Raw genomic sequence first — 19,135 nt, forward strand, 5'->3', positions numbered from 1 at the left:
TAATTATAACCGCATTTACATGCTATGGGTATTTGGAAACCTTTGGGGTTTAAATTTGTAACCCTGCTCCTTACTGCATGTGGCTTCTAATTTGCGTCAATTAAAATATCATATACAGTTGAACCTCGTTAATAAGAGGTTCCGCGGACTGTGCAGATGACCTTGTTATAAAAACAGGAACCTCATCAGGAATGAAAATAATGAAGACCACCAGGATTGGGACCTAAACCTTTCCTTATTGGCAGCGTGCTGTATTAACCCTAACAATCCCAAATCCTCCAATTTCAATACGATTTTTACATACTCCCTTTGGGGTTAGCGAGGATGGACTGTACATGTAAATTAGGCCTACGGTATGTTATCAAGATTTTGAAACTGAAAACCTGATGATGACCCTCAGGATATTCTACTCCCGGATGTTATTATCCATTGAGGGGTTTTATTTATGGAAAACTGCATAGGCTGGTTTGTTTGGGGGGTTTTTTGCAAATCATTCCTCTCTCTGATCTTGTAAACAAAATTGTATTTCAGCCGTATATAGAGGGGGCATTTTTTCCAATTCGGTTTTTTTTTCTGGTGGATGGCAATTGTAGGAGAAGCATCACACAGTATCAGCTCCGATTGTGTTAAAGGTTCATGCATATTCATTTTCTATACTAGTACATACAAGTGTGGATCTACCTTTCAGGATGTGGCAGGCTGTGTTGGATGGTATTTTTGTGTGGCTCAAATATTTTGCAAGGAGCTGTCTCTGCATTCTATGGCAATCCAAGAATGAATTTAGAAGTTTTAATCAGGGTTTTTTTTTTGACCCGTAATTTTATTTCCAAACACTGGAGCCGAGCTGAACAGAGATTTCAATCCACCCCTTCCCCGTCCCCTCCTGTTCTTTTTCCCCTTCACCACCCCCCCTGATCTGGTCTTGATATCAAGTACAATCAAACCTGGAGAGGAAAGTGCCGTCTCCTTGTTCCCAGCGCTCCCTCTGATGCATATTTTAGGTGCATTAATCTTGCAAAAGTTGAGGTTGAGCTGAATGCCCTCTTTTTTTTTTATCTGGAGAACTAAATTTTTCCCAGTTCAAAAGATGTGAACCACAACTGGCCAACCCAGTTTGGACCTTGGTGGAGCTGTGAACTCTGTTTTTATCAACTTGAATGTACGTCATAGTCATATGATCATCGTCTGCTCAGCCACCTACATTTATGTTCCTTCTCCTAATGCATTAAGCAGCGGTGCAGTGCCTCTGGCTGAAATGGGAGTCATTAAATAAACGAAAGCTTTCCCCAAATACTGCCAGAATGATATAGACACAGGTGTACACCTACGAGAAGAAATGCTTCATGGGAAGGATTGTTATAGTAACTCAAGGCTGTGCACGTACACCTCCCCCCCAAAAAAAATTTCCACTTGGAAAATATTTTAAGTTTTTTGTTGGAGACACTTTTTGAAGTGCTAGATTTTTGAAAAACACGCAGGGAGTTAAGACTGAAAGAAGTAAGAGAATACTTGGGGTAAAGAGTATTTCAAGCGCAATCACTGGTTCTGTACCTTTCCCCCATGCCTCCATAAATAATTTTTTTTTCTACTGTCATAGAGAAGTGGGGGGAAACAGTTTGACTCTGTATCTTAGTGGAAATGAAGTTCATTTTCTTATTTTCTCTAGCAATCAATATTCAACAGGAGCGTATTTACACATGCTTCATTTTGCTGCTTGATGATACAAATCAATTTTGTGTTTACAGTGTACATGTACTTTGACTGGAATAGAATATTCTTCCTGCTTACATTTTCTTGGAAACCAATGCAATAATGTAGGGTTACATGCAAGATTTGTGCGCGCAGACTTCAGGGTTCAATGGAAATGCCTGGCTGGCTTTCTTTTTGTGGTGGAAATGGCTATTGCACACATTCCCTTGTCGAGAATTGATGGACCTGCAGCAGGAGTAAAAGTGTATGACCCTGACTGTGCCAGAAAACACACCTGCTGCATAGCCGATGGGAAATAAGGATACCGTCAACCATCGTGGAAACCGATGAAGGCTGGTGCACGGTGCATTTGCATGGTGTACGCATAATTCAGGACTCATGTGTATTGATTTATTACGGGGAATGAATTAATATCCTAGTGGTGTTCTATTCTGGAATTAATTTGAGGAGAAAAACCCAATGGATAGCAATGGGAAGTTGCAGTCAAGAAATTTTTTTAAAATTATCGAAAAACAATTTCAATAGACAAGTACATGTTTTTCAGGTTGTCTGTCTGAATGGAGTTTTTGGAAGGTCCAACAATTCCAGCAGCTGCTCAGAATTGCACCTGAATCGAGAATAGTTTATGTTCAGGTTATTTCAGGGCTACATGTTTTCAAACTCTTCAAACTTGAATTGAAATGCATTTGAAACTCCATAGGCCTACACTTTTACAGCAGAAAAATCTGCTCTCTCTTCGCTTGGTATAACTCTGCTTATTTGAGAAAATTGTGTTCCAGCACCCTTTGTGGAGAACGGTTATATTCAGCACTATGACGGTAAGCTGTGGGCAAAGCTGTGTGGATGCACAGAATACAGATCCTTTAATGTGACACATAAGCATTGTATGTACCAGTAATTTTGCTGTGCACATTTTTTGGGGGGGGGTTTATCTGATGAAAATGCAGTCACAATAATTGGAAGTACAATTAGAGAAATTAAAAAGAAAATTCATACAACACTTTGTTTTGAAGTCCACATAATGTGATGGACAGCCCGTACATGTGTGCTCACATGTTCAATCAATCACTACCTGTGATGGACTCTGCACCCTGGGCCTCACAAGTCAAGACCCGAACTTGGCAAACAAAAAACACCTTCAGTGGAAATGGAGCGATTTTACCTTTGTACTTCATTGCAGTGTTGCATTCAGATGTTCCATTTAATTTTGGGGTGTTAACCAACACAAGAGAAATTCTAGTAAGCTGAGTAATATGGCCAGCAGTTGGAGATACGCCTTGGCAGCCTCTTGTCACATCATCGTCCCAGCAGTTTTTTGGATTGGTTAGAATATGTGGAGGCCCATCTAAATTTAGCAGACAGCACTCGGACGAACTCTCAAGTAAATAACATGCTTCTCGTGTGCGCTCGCGCGGGGGAGCATTGTCAAGTGGTTTGTAGAAACGGGGAGGGCAGACTTTCTCTGTGTTGAAATTTGAAGCTGTTTATTGATTTAGGGAGGCCAAATTTGGAGCACGATTATTTCGGTTGGCAGCGGAGGGCATGCTCAGAGTACAAAATTGATAACTTGCGCTAGTTGGGTGAGTGACAATCTTCACACATTCCTTGGGCGGGGACTTCTATGACCATCTAAAGCATGAATGGGGAGGTCGTTTGTGCCAGCTGGGATATGCCTTGAACCTTAAAGGGTTTGGTGTTGTTTTCCTTGTTTTGGACTTCATTATGTTGTGATTCATCCACCCAAATCGTGTTCTGATAAAGTCCTTTTCAGTACTCATGTTTATCACAATTTGCACTTGTAAAAGAAAACGCTTAAATGCATTTCGACAGAAATTTCTGGTGATTTCTTTTGTATGACCCCAATCCGCAGCTGTGAGCTCCCTACCGACTACTTTCATACTGCAGGTCGAGTTCCCTGATCCCTCTTTGTCATTTTCCTGAATGAAGACAACATTGATTCTTCGAAACCCTGAGGGCCTGAAGTGCTTCCTTTGGATGAAGACAGTATTGACTCTTCAAGACATTTTGGACCCAAAGTGCTGCCCTCCGCATTACCTTCACACCCAGAACTTGCAATGCACCATTTTCCCCCATCCTACTATCAATTTGCATTACCCTCATCTATCTAGCTCGGGGGCCAATTTGTTTCTGTGTTATTCCAACCTTTCCTCCAATCCAATTTCAGGTGGGCCACCGCGTAGTAGTGACCCTTCTCTGTATAAATGTCAAACTGTTTGTGTGTCAGAGCAATGGGGCCACATCCATCCAGTGCGTAAATCATTGCTAATTTGTGCAATCAGTTTGCAGCCGTTACCTCCACAACCCCCCCCCTTTCAGTATTCAGTTGCAATAAATTACGTGTATCTAGCAAATTGAATGACGACAGAATAGGATGAATGTGGCGTGTGATAGACCACTCGTGAATAGTTTGTGTGTGCATGACACTCTGGAAGACACCTCAAATTAAGATAAGTTAGGGTAGTTAACCATTGCTAGGGATGCCAAGTACGGTGGCTGAATAATCACCACAGACAAGCCTTCATTGAACGAAAAAGTTTATTCCTACTGTAACTGCAGATATCATGTACATGCATAATGTTCAGTGATATACATGTACATGTACACTTTGGCATACAGTGTGCCAGTCATTGTAGGCATAAGTTCCAGGGGGGGAGGGGTACGAGCATGCCTATATTTCCCCATGTCCCACATTTTGACCAGAGGGATGTAGCCATGGAACCATCCCATCTCCCTCTTTTGAGGTTGTCTTGCGTAGCCAATTAGTAGAAGTTTTCCCATTCAGTGGCATGTGTACAGTGCCCCCACATCAACGTTCGAGGTCAGGGCCTGCTTCATCCTTTGTTCCACTTGCTAATTCCAAGCGCTTCTCCTGAAACATCTTAGATCCACTTGGGTCTAATGGCAAGAATTTTACAGTGGAACAAATTTCAGATTTGGAGTTAAGAATACCAGTTTTTGTTTTCCTACTTTAAGAATTAGCATGATGAATGCCGACTTATATATTGTAACTTCAAATACCCATCTGCTGCCAAAAATTGAGTGCTTCAAGGACTTGGGACTTGCATGTACACGTAGTTGAAAAGATATTCACCCCCAGTGCATCATGGTCCAATACTGCACTGTTCCATGCAGTGTAAAGTGCATTCATCATGTAATAATGTGGAAATCGTGTGAACATGTACAGACACATTTTGCGCCAAAGAAAAAAAATTAAGCTCAAAAGGTCATAGCATTGCATTAATATCAGACATCATTGTCAGCTTTCTTTCCCCCCTCCTCAATTTGGCAAGATTTTCCAATTTTCTTTGATTTTTAGTGAATAGATGGAAAATGCAGATAGGGTAGCTCCTTTTTTTTTACCCCTCAGTTGCGAGCCAAAAATAGGGCCCGTGAGAAATGATATGAAGTCACAGTAATAAGACGGGACACCTGTAGGTTGAATAAATGCACTTAGCTGTAGAACAAGTACGCTACATTGCATAAATGAAGTTTACGCAACTCAGGCTGTGTAAAACTTGCTGCATATGCTCTGTTGATTTCAATGTTAGACCCTCAATTTGTCAGGTCTGAAAGTGCCTGGTTAGTGTGGGCACTGAACATTTTCTGCTACATGCACTACATCAGACAACCTGAGAATGGAACACTGTTAATCACGTTTAATGGGGCTATCATGAGAGTCTTGAGGAGGAGTTGTTACTCACTGAGGCAAGGAAGAACCCACTTGTTGGTTTGTACATGTACATGTATCAAACAGTCTCAGTGTATCGGGCAATTATACTCGTTTGTAAAATGGTTGCAATCCCATTTATCAAAACCTCCGCAGAATTCATTTGTGCCTCAATCACAAGTTGTAAGCATGTGTTGTACATGAAGCTGTACTCATTCCCTGTGATAGTTTTTTTGTTTTCCTTCTTTCATTTTTGGAGTATTTTTTTCTTTTGTTTTAGATTACATGAAAACTGGTTTTTTTTCTTTTGTAGCAAGTGGGTTTTGCAAATTTCGAATTTGCAAAAATTGAAATTTCATTGCTTGTTTGTTGTAAATGCTATCACAAAAACTAACAAAACACTTGTGAGTAGTCACTGCATACAATAAACATAAGTGTAAAGATGTATGTATGTGACTGTATTTCTTTGACATCTCCAAGTTTGCATTACGTTACCTATAATGTATAGTTTCCACATCTGAAGTACTTATGGAGCCCTGTACATCAATGACATTGCATTAATTGACACAGTGAACACTGTCCTTTCCAACCCTCAATTGCAGTCTTACACAATTTGCCAAGCATGTACATTGTACACCTGTGGATCATAGCAAGAGAAAATTGGACAAAAGTAAAACCACCCCCCCAAGAAAGAAAAGACAAAAAAATACCTGAGAACTATTAAAAGCAAGTGGGTCATTTTGGGCTCACAGAACAAATTTGGAATCTGAGCTTCATGGAGAAGGATTTTTTCTCATTCTGTGAAATTTCTTTGGGCAGGGACCTGTCGTACCGTGCATTACTTTGTAAGGATCCCTTATCTGTCCACCCCCCCTCTTCCTTTCATTCTTCATCCCTCCAGAGGGTGTCCAAGTGACGTCAGGCACTGGATGATGGGGATGATGCCAAGGAGAGGTAGAGTTGATGATGTGTGATGCTGCATTGCTAATGAGCACGTACATGTGGCCGTCATCAGGGGCTGTATGCATGTGTGTGTCTGTGTTTATAGTGTAGCACACGTTTATAATGCACGCCAGATGTGGGATCTTACTGAAATTATGCTTGTAGTGGCCGGTGTGATACATATTTAGGCACTCTTGTCGCCGGCGCGGAAAGGAATTCCCGTTGATTGCTCTACTGACCTGCCCTGCTTGCTGGCTTCAGTCTACTGTCGTGAACCATCTTTCTCGTTTCTTTTTTAATTCCCGAGCCAGTCTTCGCACAGAATTTTCTCTCTTTTTCTCTACGCCATATTGTCGTGGGAACTTCCGTTTGTGGACAGGTAACCCGAGACTGAAGTCGGACTTGTTTGTTGTGGTGGGACAGGACATGTCTGTACTAGTGTTTCCTGTGTGTGCACGAAGATTGGACCATCAGCTGGCTGTGAGCTGTTGTTGCAAACCACACAACTTTTGCTGGTCTGTGGGGAACATCATAGATTTAGCCAAACAGATTTTGTGAGTGAGCAGGTTGCTTTCCAGCTAATTTCAGTTATCGGACCACTCAGACCAGTAATTAAGGTTCACTGAGGAGGCTTATTTGCTCTCTCTCTCTTTCCCGCTTTTTCCGCATCACATCTGGTGGTTCCATCTTCTTTGGACAGCCGAGCAAATTGCGTGCAAATTGCGTCCTTCAGTGTTTTTCCAGGCCAGCTCTGTGTGGGCCCTTCGAGTCGGGTGAGAAAGAGTACATCGCTGGAAAGTTGAAGGACAACGAGCAATTACAGCGGACAATCTCCTCAGACTCGTCATTTACCAGTGTATATGGAATCAACAGTCCCATGAACACTGCAGCTGCCCCATCAGAGTGACACTTGTTCTTGACTAAGTAGCATTGTAATTCTGTACTTTCTGCATTCGTCCTCAGAAGCGTATGTTGCTACAGCCTCTGTTCTTCAAGAAATGCTATTTTATGTCAGCCAAAATCTTGCTGGATTGTGCTAAAACATACCAACTGATTGAGGACATCTTTTATTTTCTTCTGGAGTAGGGGGCCTTTCCGAATTCATACATAAAGTTGTTGAAAAGACAAAGCCTGCATAACATACGTAGGAAGATTGTCGGTCAGTACGTCGAGTAACATCAACATGGAGCGGTCATCAGAGTACGAAAGCTACACCCCAACAGGTGGGGCATGTGGTTTGTCTATTGACAGGTCAGGAAGCTGGTCCCCTGGGGACACACCACAAAGGTGATTATCAGAATTTCAAGCTTTCTTTCTGAACTTGTTTTTCTTTTTGCTAAATTCTTTTGTTGCCAAACAACGTATCTTGTTGAAATTCAGTGTTGATATTCATGTGGATATTTTAGTATTAATTTTTTGAAAAACCTCTGATTTAGGACCCTTTGGAGTTTTAGTTCCCATCTCCATTTTAAGGGAGTTTTGTTTCCTTTCCATTCCCTCTGTTTCCAAACCACTTTGATCACTCCTGCCCCTCCCTTTGATGGATCTTTCTGTGGGGACCATGACTTGTTTGGTGTGACTATCCTGCTTGTCTAACTTGCGATTAGCAATAGCAATGTTATGAAGTGTACAACAGTGTTGTAGTCAAATACTTTTTAACGCGCCAGATTTTCTGACAAATTAGAACACAGAGGTAAGATTATAAACTATTACCTCTTGAGTCCATCACTGTTCAAAATTAAGATTTTTACGATAAAAGTATGGTGTACATGCACTTCTTGAGTAGGTATCTCTTTGAAACTTAATTTGTACAAAACTGGGGGAGTCTAATGTCTTTAATTTATTTGTAATCTTACCTTTTTGTGCATGTCACATTCAGTATCCATGTTGTTCAGCTTTGTTCTTTCCTAACCAGTTCAATATTTGGCTCTGACCTTGGTAGTCAAAAGTACTCAACCACAACGCTGGTATACATGACTAATTACATTGTGTCAATACACAAATTCATAATATTTTCACATGATGAAAGGTATCTACAGGAGAAATGCTATTGTTCAACAACAGTCTTTTTATTCCTCTTTTTTTTGGGGGGGGGATTTTTACCACAAAGGGTCAAGCTGTTTACGGTCCGCAGCTCCGTCTGGTGCTCTGATGCGAGAGACTGCACATACATGTAGATGCCATGTGTCACCAACCATTTCTTCCTATCAATCTCCATCACTGTAATAGGGATAGGCAGGTTCAGCACTCTGTGACCGCATTCATTAAGACAAGTGTTGTAGTCAAGACTTCTTAAGACCAGTCGCAAGATCCCACAAGACCATCACAAGACTTCCAGTCTGAATATGAACCACAAGCTACTGTCTTCGTTCAGCCTGTTATTTGTTCATGGTCTTGTGTGTGGTCTTGGGAAAAGTCTAATGATGGACTTGACTACGACACTTCAAAACAGGCAGTGGTGTTACAGAGATCATAAATTGCAGAAGGCACTACAAGGAAAGAAGACACTCTTGGCCATTTTCTTCATGACCAACAGGAGAGCCTTCACAGCTCCCACAAATAGACAGGAAATGAGGAGATAGGTAGGGCGCAAAAAGTCACATAACAATTAATAGTCTTTGATCAAAATGGTGTACGTGCTCAAAAGCACGGAGTGGATGTGCGTTGACAGTGTGCAGCTAACCAGATGACTGCCGTCGTGTGTTTATTGACTGATATTTGAAGAACTTCTAGTCCTAAGAATCCTCAGGTATTGAAAGATAGTCACAAATTGGCCTTGCCAGGGAATTGGTCATGCACACTGTGTGTGTACATGTATGCTGAAATATTGTACATGTACTCAATGATTGAAAAAAAAATCCACTGTTCATTAAATACATGTAGGACAGGTGCTTTTCCTGCATGACATTTAACGTGCTGTAGGGGATTGACAACAGTGTGGTATACATATATGCAGTTTGAAATGTCTTTTCCAAAAGAAGCTACGAATGGTTAAGTTACATGCACATGTAATGTATATGCAAAGGTGATTTGACATTTTGGAAGTGAAGTCTGCAGTTTGTGCCAAGTAGTGATCTCCTATTGGACAGCGCACAGAGTACATCCATATGGTCGTTTGTGTGTTTGTTTGTTGTTATGGAGCACACAAGTATTTTGAGGAAATCCATCGCGTATTCATGTGGGTGCTGTGCACACAGCAGCATTCAGCTGTGGTGTCCAGTTATCATTCAAGCCTTTCCATTTTCCGCCAGTGAGGGGGCTGTTGCATATGAAGTGAAGAAACTCATGCTAGTTGACCATACGCATCCAGCCAGCCACTTTAAGTGTTCTTGAGAACAAATATTAGTATATGGAAGAACGGACAGGTTTTGAGATTGACAGCTACCGTCATCCGGTGTACGGGTTTTGATGAGAAGGCAATCAAATGCAACTGATTTCATAAGAGTCTGGCGCATGCATTTTTGTGTCCACTGTGTTTAGTTATAGCCAGAACAGGTTGTTCATGAACATGTGGAATTGGTACAAGATGCACTGGCACAGATATGTCTTGGCGTTGTTTAAAAAAGAACGTGTTTCCAGCTGATTTTCATTGAGAAAGCAAATTGGCCAAGCACACAAGCCTTTTGCGAGGTAACTTTGACCCAAATCTGACACACTAAGTTCTTTAAATTCACGTGAACAAAACAACTTGAATTCTCCATACTAAACCCACTGTTGCTATACCTCTTGATTCGGGGCAAGCTTTTCCTTAGTTACATAAGAGACGCCTTGCAACAATACACTGTTTTCAATGGATAAGAAGGGCATAAAGGAACCAGTCCATTCCAGAGATGGCGGTCGCTATGCATCAGCTTGCCCAAATCACAAGATATAGCAACAGTGTCTTTAGTCTGGGGAATTCAAATTGTTGTGTTTATGTGGAATCAGATAACTCAGTGTACCAGATTTTATTCAAATTTAACTCGCAAATGGCTTATTGGCTGCTCAGCACTCTCTGAAGTCAGCAGTGGTCATAAATGACCTCCACAATGACCACAGACCTTTTAACTGAATACCACAATATACACTTGAATGTTTCACATAACATCAAAAATAAGTCTCACTAGAAATTTATAAATGACTTCCTGTCTCCAAATCAGACACTGAAGCCTGGGTTTAACTGTAATTTGGTGCGAAAAATTAACAGCACATGATTGATTGTCATCATGGATTCATTTTTTGGAAACAGTTTTACAGATTGCTGGTTAATCATTGACTGAAATTTCTCAAAGTAGTCTTGATGACTTCCTTTCTACATGGAAATGGCGACAAAATTTCTGGGCGTTTTGAGGACTTCCTCAAGACTCTCTAGACTAAGTTGGCACTACTGGTGAAGCATGACACAGTTTGTCAGATGTCTGGGAAAAAGGGGAACACCAGGAATTCATGACGGCAAATTGTGATTAAAACATCACCAATTGGTCCCATTCCATTGTTGTCGGAGTCAAATTCTTTTCAAAGCACTCAGTTGGTATTACTCATGTAAATGTTAATGCACTTGTTATTTCTATAGGAGAATTGAAGTGGAATTTTAACTTTTTTTTTAGGTTTTCAAAAGTGAAAAACAAATTTTTGCCCGTAGACTTGTGGCAAATTACATGTATGTAAACTGCACGTGCTTACGTAAAGTGTAGTCTGGAATTATCTGTCTGTAAAGATTGCCAGTAACTTCTAAAATTTTAATCTAACATGCCATTTGAAGTGGCTGCCCAGACTCAGTAACCTAAGTGGTCATTAACAACAAAAGAAGGCAGACGTTCTCTGTTGTATTTGTGTGTGCATTTGTGTGTGTGTGCTTTATATCTCCTCTTTCCCCTAGGGTACCCTAAGCTGGGTTGGTTATCACCTGCATTACTTTGTTTTAATGAATCATGGCCGGAGAATAAAATTCATTTTTCTTACCATAGGGATTAACCACCCAGGTTTTGCTTTTGGCTCAATCAAGTCTGCCGAATGGCCATATATGCTACATGTATTTGCCTGCATGCATAATGACAAAAGTGGCCATTAAAAACATTGACAGCAGTGGAAGTGTTCAAATAATTTGTTTCTCTTTTCTATATGTGAAGACTTAAGAGTACATGTACGTAATGAAGCATGAATTAAGCGTACATACAAAAGTACCATAGCGTGGATGCCAATATCTTTATACATTTATCTCTTTATATTTTAAGTAAATTATCCAATTTGAGCCAGTGTGTTTATCTGAGATTTTCTTTTCCACTTTGGTTGGATCTATTTTATTTTGTTTGTTGTTGTTTTATGTGCAGTAACAAAACATTTTGTTTAAATCATTGATTTCAATATTTAGGTCCCGGTAACTAACTTGTGGTGAACAAATCTTAATATGTCCTCGGAATCTTTTTCAGTCTGCCTGTAAGATGTACATACACATATGTACGTGTATACCTATACAATGAATTTTTTTCCGTGCATTGGGATCACGTACTGTGCGTCCATGTATACCACATGTAAGTACCCGTATCATAGTATTTAGCAATTTTGTGCACGCCAAATTTCATTAATTAGTTATCTATCAAAACAAGTGAAGGCTTGAGGTTTTTATGACAATAATTGATAGTTCTCCTGGTATTTTTTCTGAGATACCTGGGATCATGTAACATTTCAGGTAAATTATCTGGCTTTTGTCTGTGAACGTATTTCTGAAATGTATCTGTTTGATAACCAAATAAGACAAGTGAGTTTCTGCAAAATCACTCAACTTCTGTTGCTTTAGAAACAGAGGGCTTATCATGTGCATAAGGTGGGTCTTCATGAATTGAGCTGCAAAAGTTTCTCAGACTCGTACACAATAGGCACAACTGGGAGGTACACGTACATATATTACGAGATATTTCTTACAATTTTGTATAATAATAATAAATATAATAATTACAATTTTTTATAATCATGCAATGGATTAATTAAAACTTTTCCTCACTTGCCGGTGCTCTTCCCTGACAAACAGATCTTGGGAATTTAAGTTCCCTCACACTCGGCCACCAAATACAATTTGTTGACCATTTCCCATAATGCACCGTGACAAATGGTCTTTTTCCTGGCAACCTCTTGGTGGCACACTGTATTGTGAGTCGCCCAAGAAATGCTCATTCCTTTTTTCATTTTAAGGCAAAGATCAAGACTGAATTGTTATCCTCAACAGAAAATCGCTGTATGGTCTGCTTGTTTTATGCCGCAATCATATTTTTGCCAACCCAACCCAACCCAAAATACAAAAACAAGTGGAATAAATTTATGTGGGCCATAGTCTCTGAGTGTATTTTTAGATCGCCATCAGTTTGATTAACTAATTACATGTACATGTAATTCACGTCCCTGTCTCCAGGGTTCAACTGATTGTAGACAAATGCACCAGGACACTTCCCCTCCCAACCCAGTTATCCAAATGACTACTGTGAGATCGGTATTCTCTCTCACATCCCAGGTAAATGCTGAGGAAACATTAAGAAATCCATCAACACAAAACTCCTGACCCCCCCCCCACTGAGAATTCAAACTGACTACTGTATACGCCAAAGTTGCAGGTGTTCCTCTTTTTTCCCATCTCCAACCAACCATAAATAGAATCCCTCCTCGGGAACTGATGTCAGCCGAGCTGCTTTCAACAAAAAATCATGGAAAGCACTGTGGCCTGCTCCAAATCCCCTAAAGCAGCACAAATAAATCCCCTTTTGCAGACTTATGGCGGGGTCAGGCAAAGGTCGCCGAGATGTTTGTCCCAAGAAGATCTGTCTTCTGCCCTCCCAGTGGGGACCTGTGTCTGTGCTCCCTGCCTGTGGCGAGTATGTGAATTGCCAATTCAAATGCACGCCAGAGGAAGAAAAACAGATGAGCTTGTCATGAGAAAAAGAAGACGAGAACTGAAAAATGAGCGGCACTGGAATTGTGACCTACTTAAATTGCGACCTACTTAAATCATTTTAACGATACAGACCTCTCATGTTGCCTACTACTCACATGTACATGTATGTAAGCAGCCAGAGTTTGCAGAAACATCAGCCTTGGTCAGTGTCCTGTTACTTTTAAAATGGCATTTTGGATTTACATGTAGAAGTAAAGCCATTATTTGGTGCTTTGTTGGTCATGCAAGATTCTCTTGGACGTATTCTTTTGCTTTGCGCTACTGACAGCTAGCCAAAACGGTTCGGTTCGAGAAATGATGTTTGGTTTGGAAAACGATGACAAATCTCTCAGAGAAAATTACCATAAACTGTACGCCTGTAAGTTTTTCAGTGAGCTGCTTGTGCTTTTTGCCACATGCCCTTTTTTTCATTAAATTCATTTTTCAGGCTACACCTTCAATGACATTCAATGCACCAAGATACATTTGAGCATGTAAAACAAAACATGAAGGATACCATTTGTAACCAACTCCTGCTGGATTGCCCCAAAAAGTGTTGATTTGTTCGGAAAGCTGAGATTGAGTTGTGAGGATGAAAAAAACATTTGTTAAGTACACTCTGATGCATGTACAGTGTATATAATAAGATTATAGTCAAGCTCACCAGTTATTCTAAATTCGTGAATTAGTCAAATTACATGCATGGTATTTCTCATTGGTCCAAATATTTTACAAGCATCACATGCAGATTAATGATTAATGCATGTACATGAGGGAGAAAAAAATGTTTAGCCATTGCCAAAAGGATCTACATGTAGGTTGTTGTAATAAGTCCTAATGTAGGAAGAGTTGGATCTTAAAACTTTTGGACTAGGGAAGATATACATGTACCATGATAGTTTCACTTTCATAAATTGGAAATGTGTACTTATCTTCTTAGTATTTCTGTCCAGTAATTTGTGCATGAAAATTTGTATTAGCTACCTTACGACTAAATTTGTTCTTGTATAGAACGGGTGGTAGCTGGTTGGGTTTTAATCTCACAAGTGAAACTTATTTCCTGTGTTACTCTTGGCCGATAAAGCCGTGGTTTATTCTTCCTTTCCAGTTCTTTCTGTCTATTCCTCTCTGCCGTTCTTTGTCTTTAAGCTTTAGGTTTTGGCTTTGACTTGGCTGGTATTTGCTTTCCTTGCTTTGCTTTGCTTTGCTTTATGTTGAAATACAATAAAGGATCACATCAGTAATCAGTAAAAAAATTAACAAATAGTCCCAACCATGTGACAATAATCGAAAAATACACATGAAACTTTGGATGACAAATACAGTAAGAATAACCAATCACTTATCCCTCAAAGTTTTAACACAGCAGTGATAATGAACTATTAACAAGGGTTTACTCACCCAGATTGGGTAACATGCCAGACTAAAAAGGTGAAAAATACACCAGCATTCTTGCATCAAAATGGAGACTTCATGTAACTTTTGGAATAGGCATGGTTTTGAAGAGCGCCACCAATTTTTTAAGGAAAACAGGGCTCAGCACCAAAGATCGTATAGCGCCACATAGCGGCGCAAGATGGCAAACATCACCGTGAATACATGTAAAACTTTGTAATCGCATGGGCGCCATTTGAGCAAACGATACGCCTGCGCAATGCTCATTAATGCAAAAGCGCAGGCGCCGCAGTAGGCACGTGCACCTGGTGAGCCTGCGCTGAAGCATTACCGTAAACTGCACAGGCGTATCGCTTGCTCAAATGGCACCCATGGTAATTACACCTTTTGGGCAGAGTTGTCCATCTTGCGCCTTCAGCATTATACAATCTTTGCTCAGCACCATTAAGTTGTAATAGTGCCCTCTAAGAACTTAAGTATCTAGATTCTACACTTGTCTTTTCAATTCAGTCAGTTATGCTTCATATAACATTGCATATAGCATTCAGACAGTGCATAGAATACAGCTGTTAGGGTTCGCTTTTGATTTTAAAGCACTTTATTTTAGAAATGTCATGGTCTGTGAGCCATATCCATCACATCTGGAAGGGGAAAAGTATTTATTAAAAATAAGCACTATCATCTACCGATACAGTAAATAGTTTGCAGAGCATCCGCTGCTTGATAATAAAAATTTCTCTCCAGTCAGCAATCTTTAATGAGTATATGATGTTAATCTTGGAAGTTTGCCAAATTTATGCACCTGTTGCAGTATCAAATATCACCCCCCCCCCCATTTTTCCTTTATAAATAGTTAAATTGACCCTGTTGCCAGGATCATTGCATGGTCTTTATTTAGACTAATGTATCACTTCTTGTCTGTCTTTTAATGTTGAATAAATCTTGAGATGGCATGCTGTTGCTTGTAGTCACACACCCATGGCAGTCACCTTTCAAGTAAAGGTTTACCACATGTAAATTCCAGTCACTTTCAGCCAAACAGATCATTAGGATGATCATCAGAGATGTTCATGCGAGTTTAACGTAAGTGTGAACTACAGCATAAGAGGCCTTCAGTTCATCAGTTCAGGAAATTATCAGTTGATCAAGTTGTTATCTCACTGATAGTTCCTTCTCCTATCCAGAGCTGTTCTATAGCCACCTGCATTTGGTATAATTTCTGACCAAAATTTTCCACTTCCAGAAAGGCCAAGATACAGTTGACAAACAACCTCTAATATACAGCCAAACGCCACAAATCCTGTTTCACTAGGGTCATTTGAAAAAGTGTTTTTGGCAACATGGGTAATTCCAGAAATTAGGGGGGTCCATTTTTGTTCATGTCCCTGTCACATCTGACATATGATTTTGTAAGTTTCTAATTTCCAAGAGTGATGCAGATTACCTGCCAAACAAATAGTAATCGTTTCAAAACAATTCCGGTGATATTTCCATGTCAAATAACAAAGGTTAGATGTACATGTAACAGGGACACGAAAATTTCACACTTGTGGACGCCTCATTTCTGGAATTACCTATACGTCTTACCACAATCTCCTCTTTTTCAAGGTCAGGTTCAATACATGGTCCACTTTCCACAGTCTACTCAGAATTTTGCATGTTCATACAAAACTAATAAGGGATTGGCTTGTTTAAAAATCAGCGGAAAGGGAGTCAAGGCACTTGACTTTTAACCTGTCAGCTGTGTTGTGTGCACAGATGGCCAGATAATATTTACAACTCCTCTGTTATGAAGTGGTTAAAATGTAAAAGATTTGTTCTTAAAAAAATTCTCCGCATACACATATGCATGTGCCAAAGCTATTTGGTGTTCAGAGGCACACATATGGATGCATGTGCATGACTTAAGCTAATGGCAGTGAGTTTTCATGGTGTTAATGAATATCCGTGTTGTTGATGAATATTCAGGCTTCATTATTTTATTGTCATTAAGATAAAATACTGTCTCTTCACGAGGGGTTTGTTTTTTTCAAAAACCAATGCCCACTTTCACTAAAAAATTCTTAGTGTAGAATTTTTGATATTGTCGTTTATGCAAAAAATTCATCCAAGATTTCTGAGAGTTTCAACCAATCATCACAGCATGGTACATCAGTGTATAAACCTGCCTGGTTTGTCCACCTGGACACACTGGCGCAAGTCTTGACAAAAAAACAGAATTCTCAAATAATTTACACCAGAGGCATTCTTAGAACAACTTGGTTGCTCAAGGGAGATGTTGATTCCATTAAGTTTTGATCGGGATATTTGATAACAAGTACTAGAAGGCAGATGATAATGCCTGCATATGTAGCGTCTGTATCATTTGAATGGGAAAGAAGGGCCTGAAGGAAACGCTAGAATCTTGCGCCATTCTGGAGGTCTCTATCACCGGGGAATCAGAGACACTCTCTCCTTGCACCTCCCCCCCCTCCCTGGAACAATTGCAGGCCAGCTGGATGACACGATAAGCATGTCAGCGCGCAGCATTAAGATTCCTTCAATTAGTGCAACACTGACGTATGCCCACTACTGCTTTGATGGAGGCGTCGTCCGGGCCGTCTAATTTTAGACTACTCCCAGGAAAATGTTGAGCGGAGTGAGTGCGTGTTTTGGAGTTTGCTCATTAAAGACAACATCTCACGCTATTCTCCTGAGATTGAGGAACTCTGTATGTTTTCTGGCTTGCCTTGTCCCCTTTTAGATTTTTTTTTTGGGGGGGGAAGTATTTTGTCTCTGACCACCTTACACACGGACGAGTTCGTGCAGTGAGGTTCTTAGATATTCTTGTTTGTGTAGCTCTCTATTCCTTTAGACTGCCCTCCATTTTTTGGGTTAGTGGTATCGAAGAGTGCATTTTCATCTGCAATTTCTGCATGTTTTGTGGACAAATGAGGAAGATTTTCCCATGATGCCATTCTTGGAGAATGCTGTTCATTGGGGGAGGGTTCTTGTCAAGGTTGTGAACCCAAGATTTGATCTCTGAAAGAAAAATGTAAGAAAGGATTGCTCAGCCACTTATAAATAACAATATAAAGCAAAGAAAAGAAAAATTGACGAAAGAAAAATATCCAAACTTCTGGAAACTTTGTGTGCTGAAACATTGAGGTCTTTTCTCAGAATGGCATCCCCATTTTGCTGTTTTCAGTTTGTTTGTTTTTCTACATTAGCATAAAAACTAGAAATGTGCCAAAGTGCCATTAAGATAGCGATAGAAAAATATGAAATATGATTAAATGGGACAGAAAGATTTAATTAAGGGTTTATTTAGATTACAATCAAGAAGCCCTGTATAAAGTGCAGGTTAAATCAACATTTCCACTCTAACTTCAACATGATTCCTCCCCTGCTGAAGTATCCTGTGGTGGGTTTAAAACTCAGCAAGTTATGCAAATCCTAGTCCGGTTTTGCTCTGCAGTCCTCATGCAAGACATAATCAGTAGCTGGCAGTAAGCCATTTTGTGGTGGCATGTTCACTTCATGCAGAATTGGCATGTGTGGAATGCCAATATGTACATGTATGTACATGTACATCTACCAAAAAGCCCATTTCCTCCCCTTTTCGTCAATAAACCAAGTGACTTTTCATGAATTTAAAGACTAGTGGTTCAGTAGTGCTGAAGGAATGGTCTGGTTGACAAGGTTAATGGACAGGAGTATATAACATGGAGATATGATTTCACGTGAAGGATTCATTGTCATGTGTACCATGCACTTTTTGATGTGAAAACATTTGTACATGTAATTGCCTACATTTACATATGAGCCATCCCTCTAAAAAGTAACAAGTACAAGAAAGCAGTGCTTTTGGATACCAGTGTTTTGTAGGTTTCATTCAGCTTCCGAAATCTCAAAAACAAATCACAGTTTTCCAACGAGCAAAAGCAATTTTTTTCCCCAGAATTTTCATAGACATGCAAGAATGTTTTGAAGAAGTAGGTCATGAGATGTGAATTATCCCAGAAATGTTTTATCCCTTCTCCCCTTCCATTCTCTTTACGTTAAAATGGCACCTGTCATATCATCACGGCTGAATTCCAACCAGGAAGCATTGCTTTCAAATTACTGCCATATTTTTTAGGCAGTCCCATCTGTGATCCTCAGGGGCAGAAAATGGTCCCTGAAGGCTCTACACCATGATGGCACACTTTATTCACGTACAATATACAGCCGACAGGTGCTCCAGGCTGCATGGCCCTCGTCATTAAACTGTTTCTGCATGATTACCCATTTGGGCAAATCAAGGAAGTGTAACATGCTTTCATGAAGCTACATACACATGCTACCATGTTTTTAGAAGACAACTTGTGATTCGACATGAGTGGAATTCTGAAGGTCTGCATTTTCTAGACAAATGTATTTTCCACATTGTCGGACTTCCGCATGCCACACACCAGGATTTTGCTTGCAGATGGCATATGCACATGTACGTGTACATGACGACTTGGCTGACGAGGGAG

The 19,135-nt window shown here is 40.1% G+C and overlaps 1 protein-coding gene across 5 annotated transcripts in view; it reads left to right on the top strand.

Moving 5' to 3' along the window:
* LOC110991070 (diacylglycerol kinase zeta-like) overlaps positions 1 to 19,135 on the top strand; it is a 106,737-nt gene that overhangs the window by 37,778 nt on the left and 49,824 nt on the right. The window contains exon 1 of one of the 5 annotated variants that reach the window (XM_022256204.2): positions 6,429 to 7,627. The exons of the other annotated variants lie outside the window; for them this stretch is intronic. Within the exon in view, the coding sequence (XP_022111896.2) occupies positions 7,524 to 7,627 (104 nt within the window). The 5' untranslated portion in view covers positions 6,429 to 7,523. Of the gene's footprint in view, positions 1 to 6,428; positions 7,628 to 19,135 lie in introns of those variants that run through there. 5 annotated transcript variants of the gene reach the window in all.

This window comes from Acanthaster planci, linkage group LG03, assembly GCF_054643075.1.
Source record: "Acanthaster planci isolate LZ-2023a linkage group LG03, COTS_SCS, whole genome shotgun sequence".
Taxonomy (NCBI): domain Eukaryota; kingdom Metazoa; phylum Echinodermata; class Asteroidea; order Valvatida; family Acanthasteridae; genus Acanthaster; species Acanthaster planci.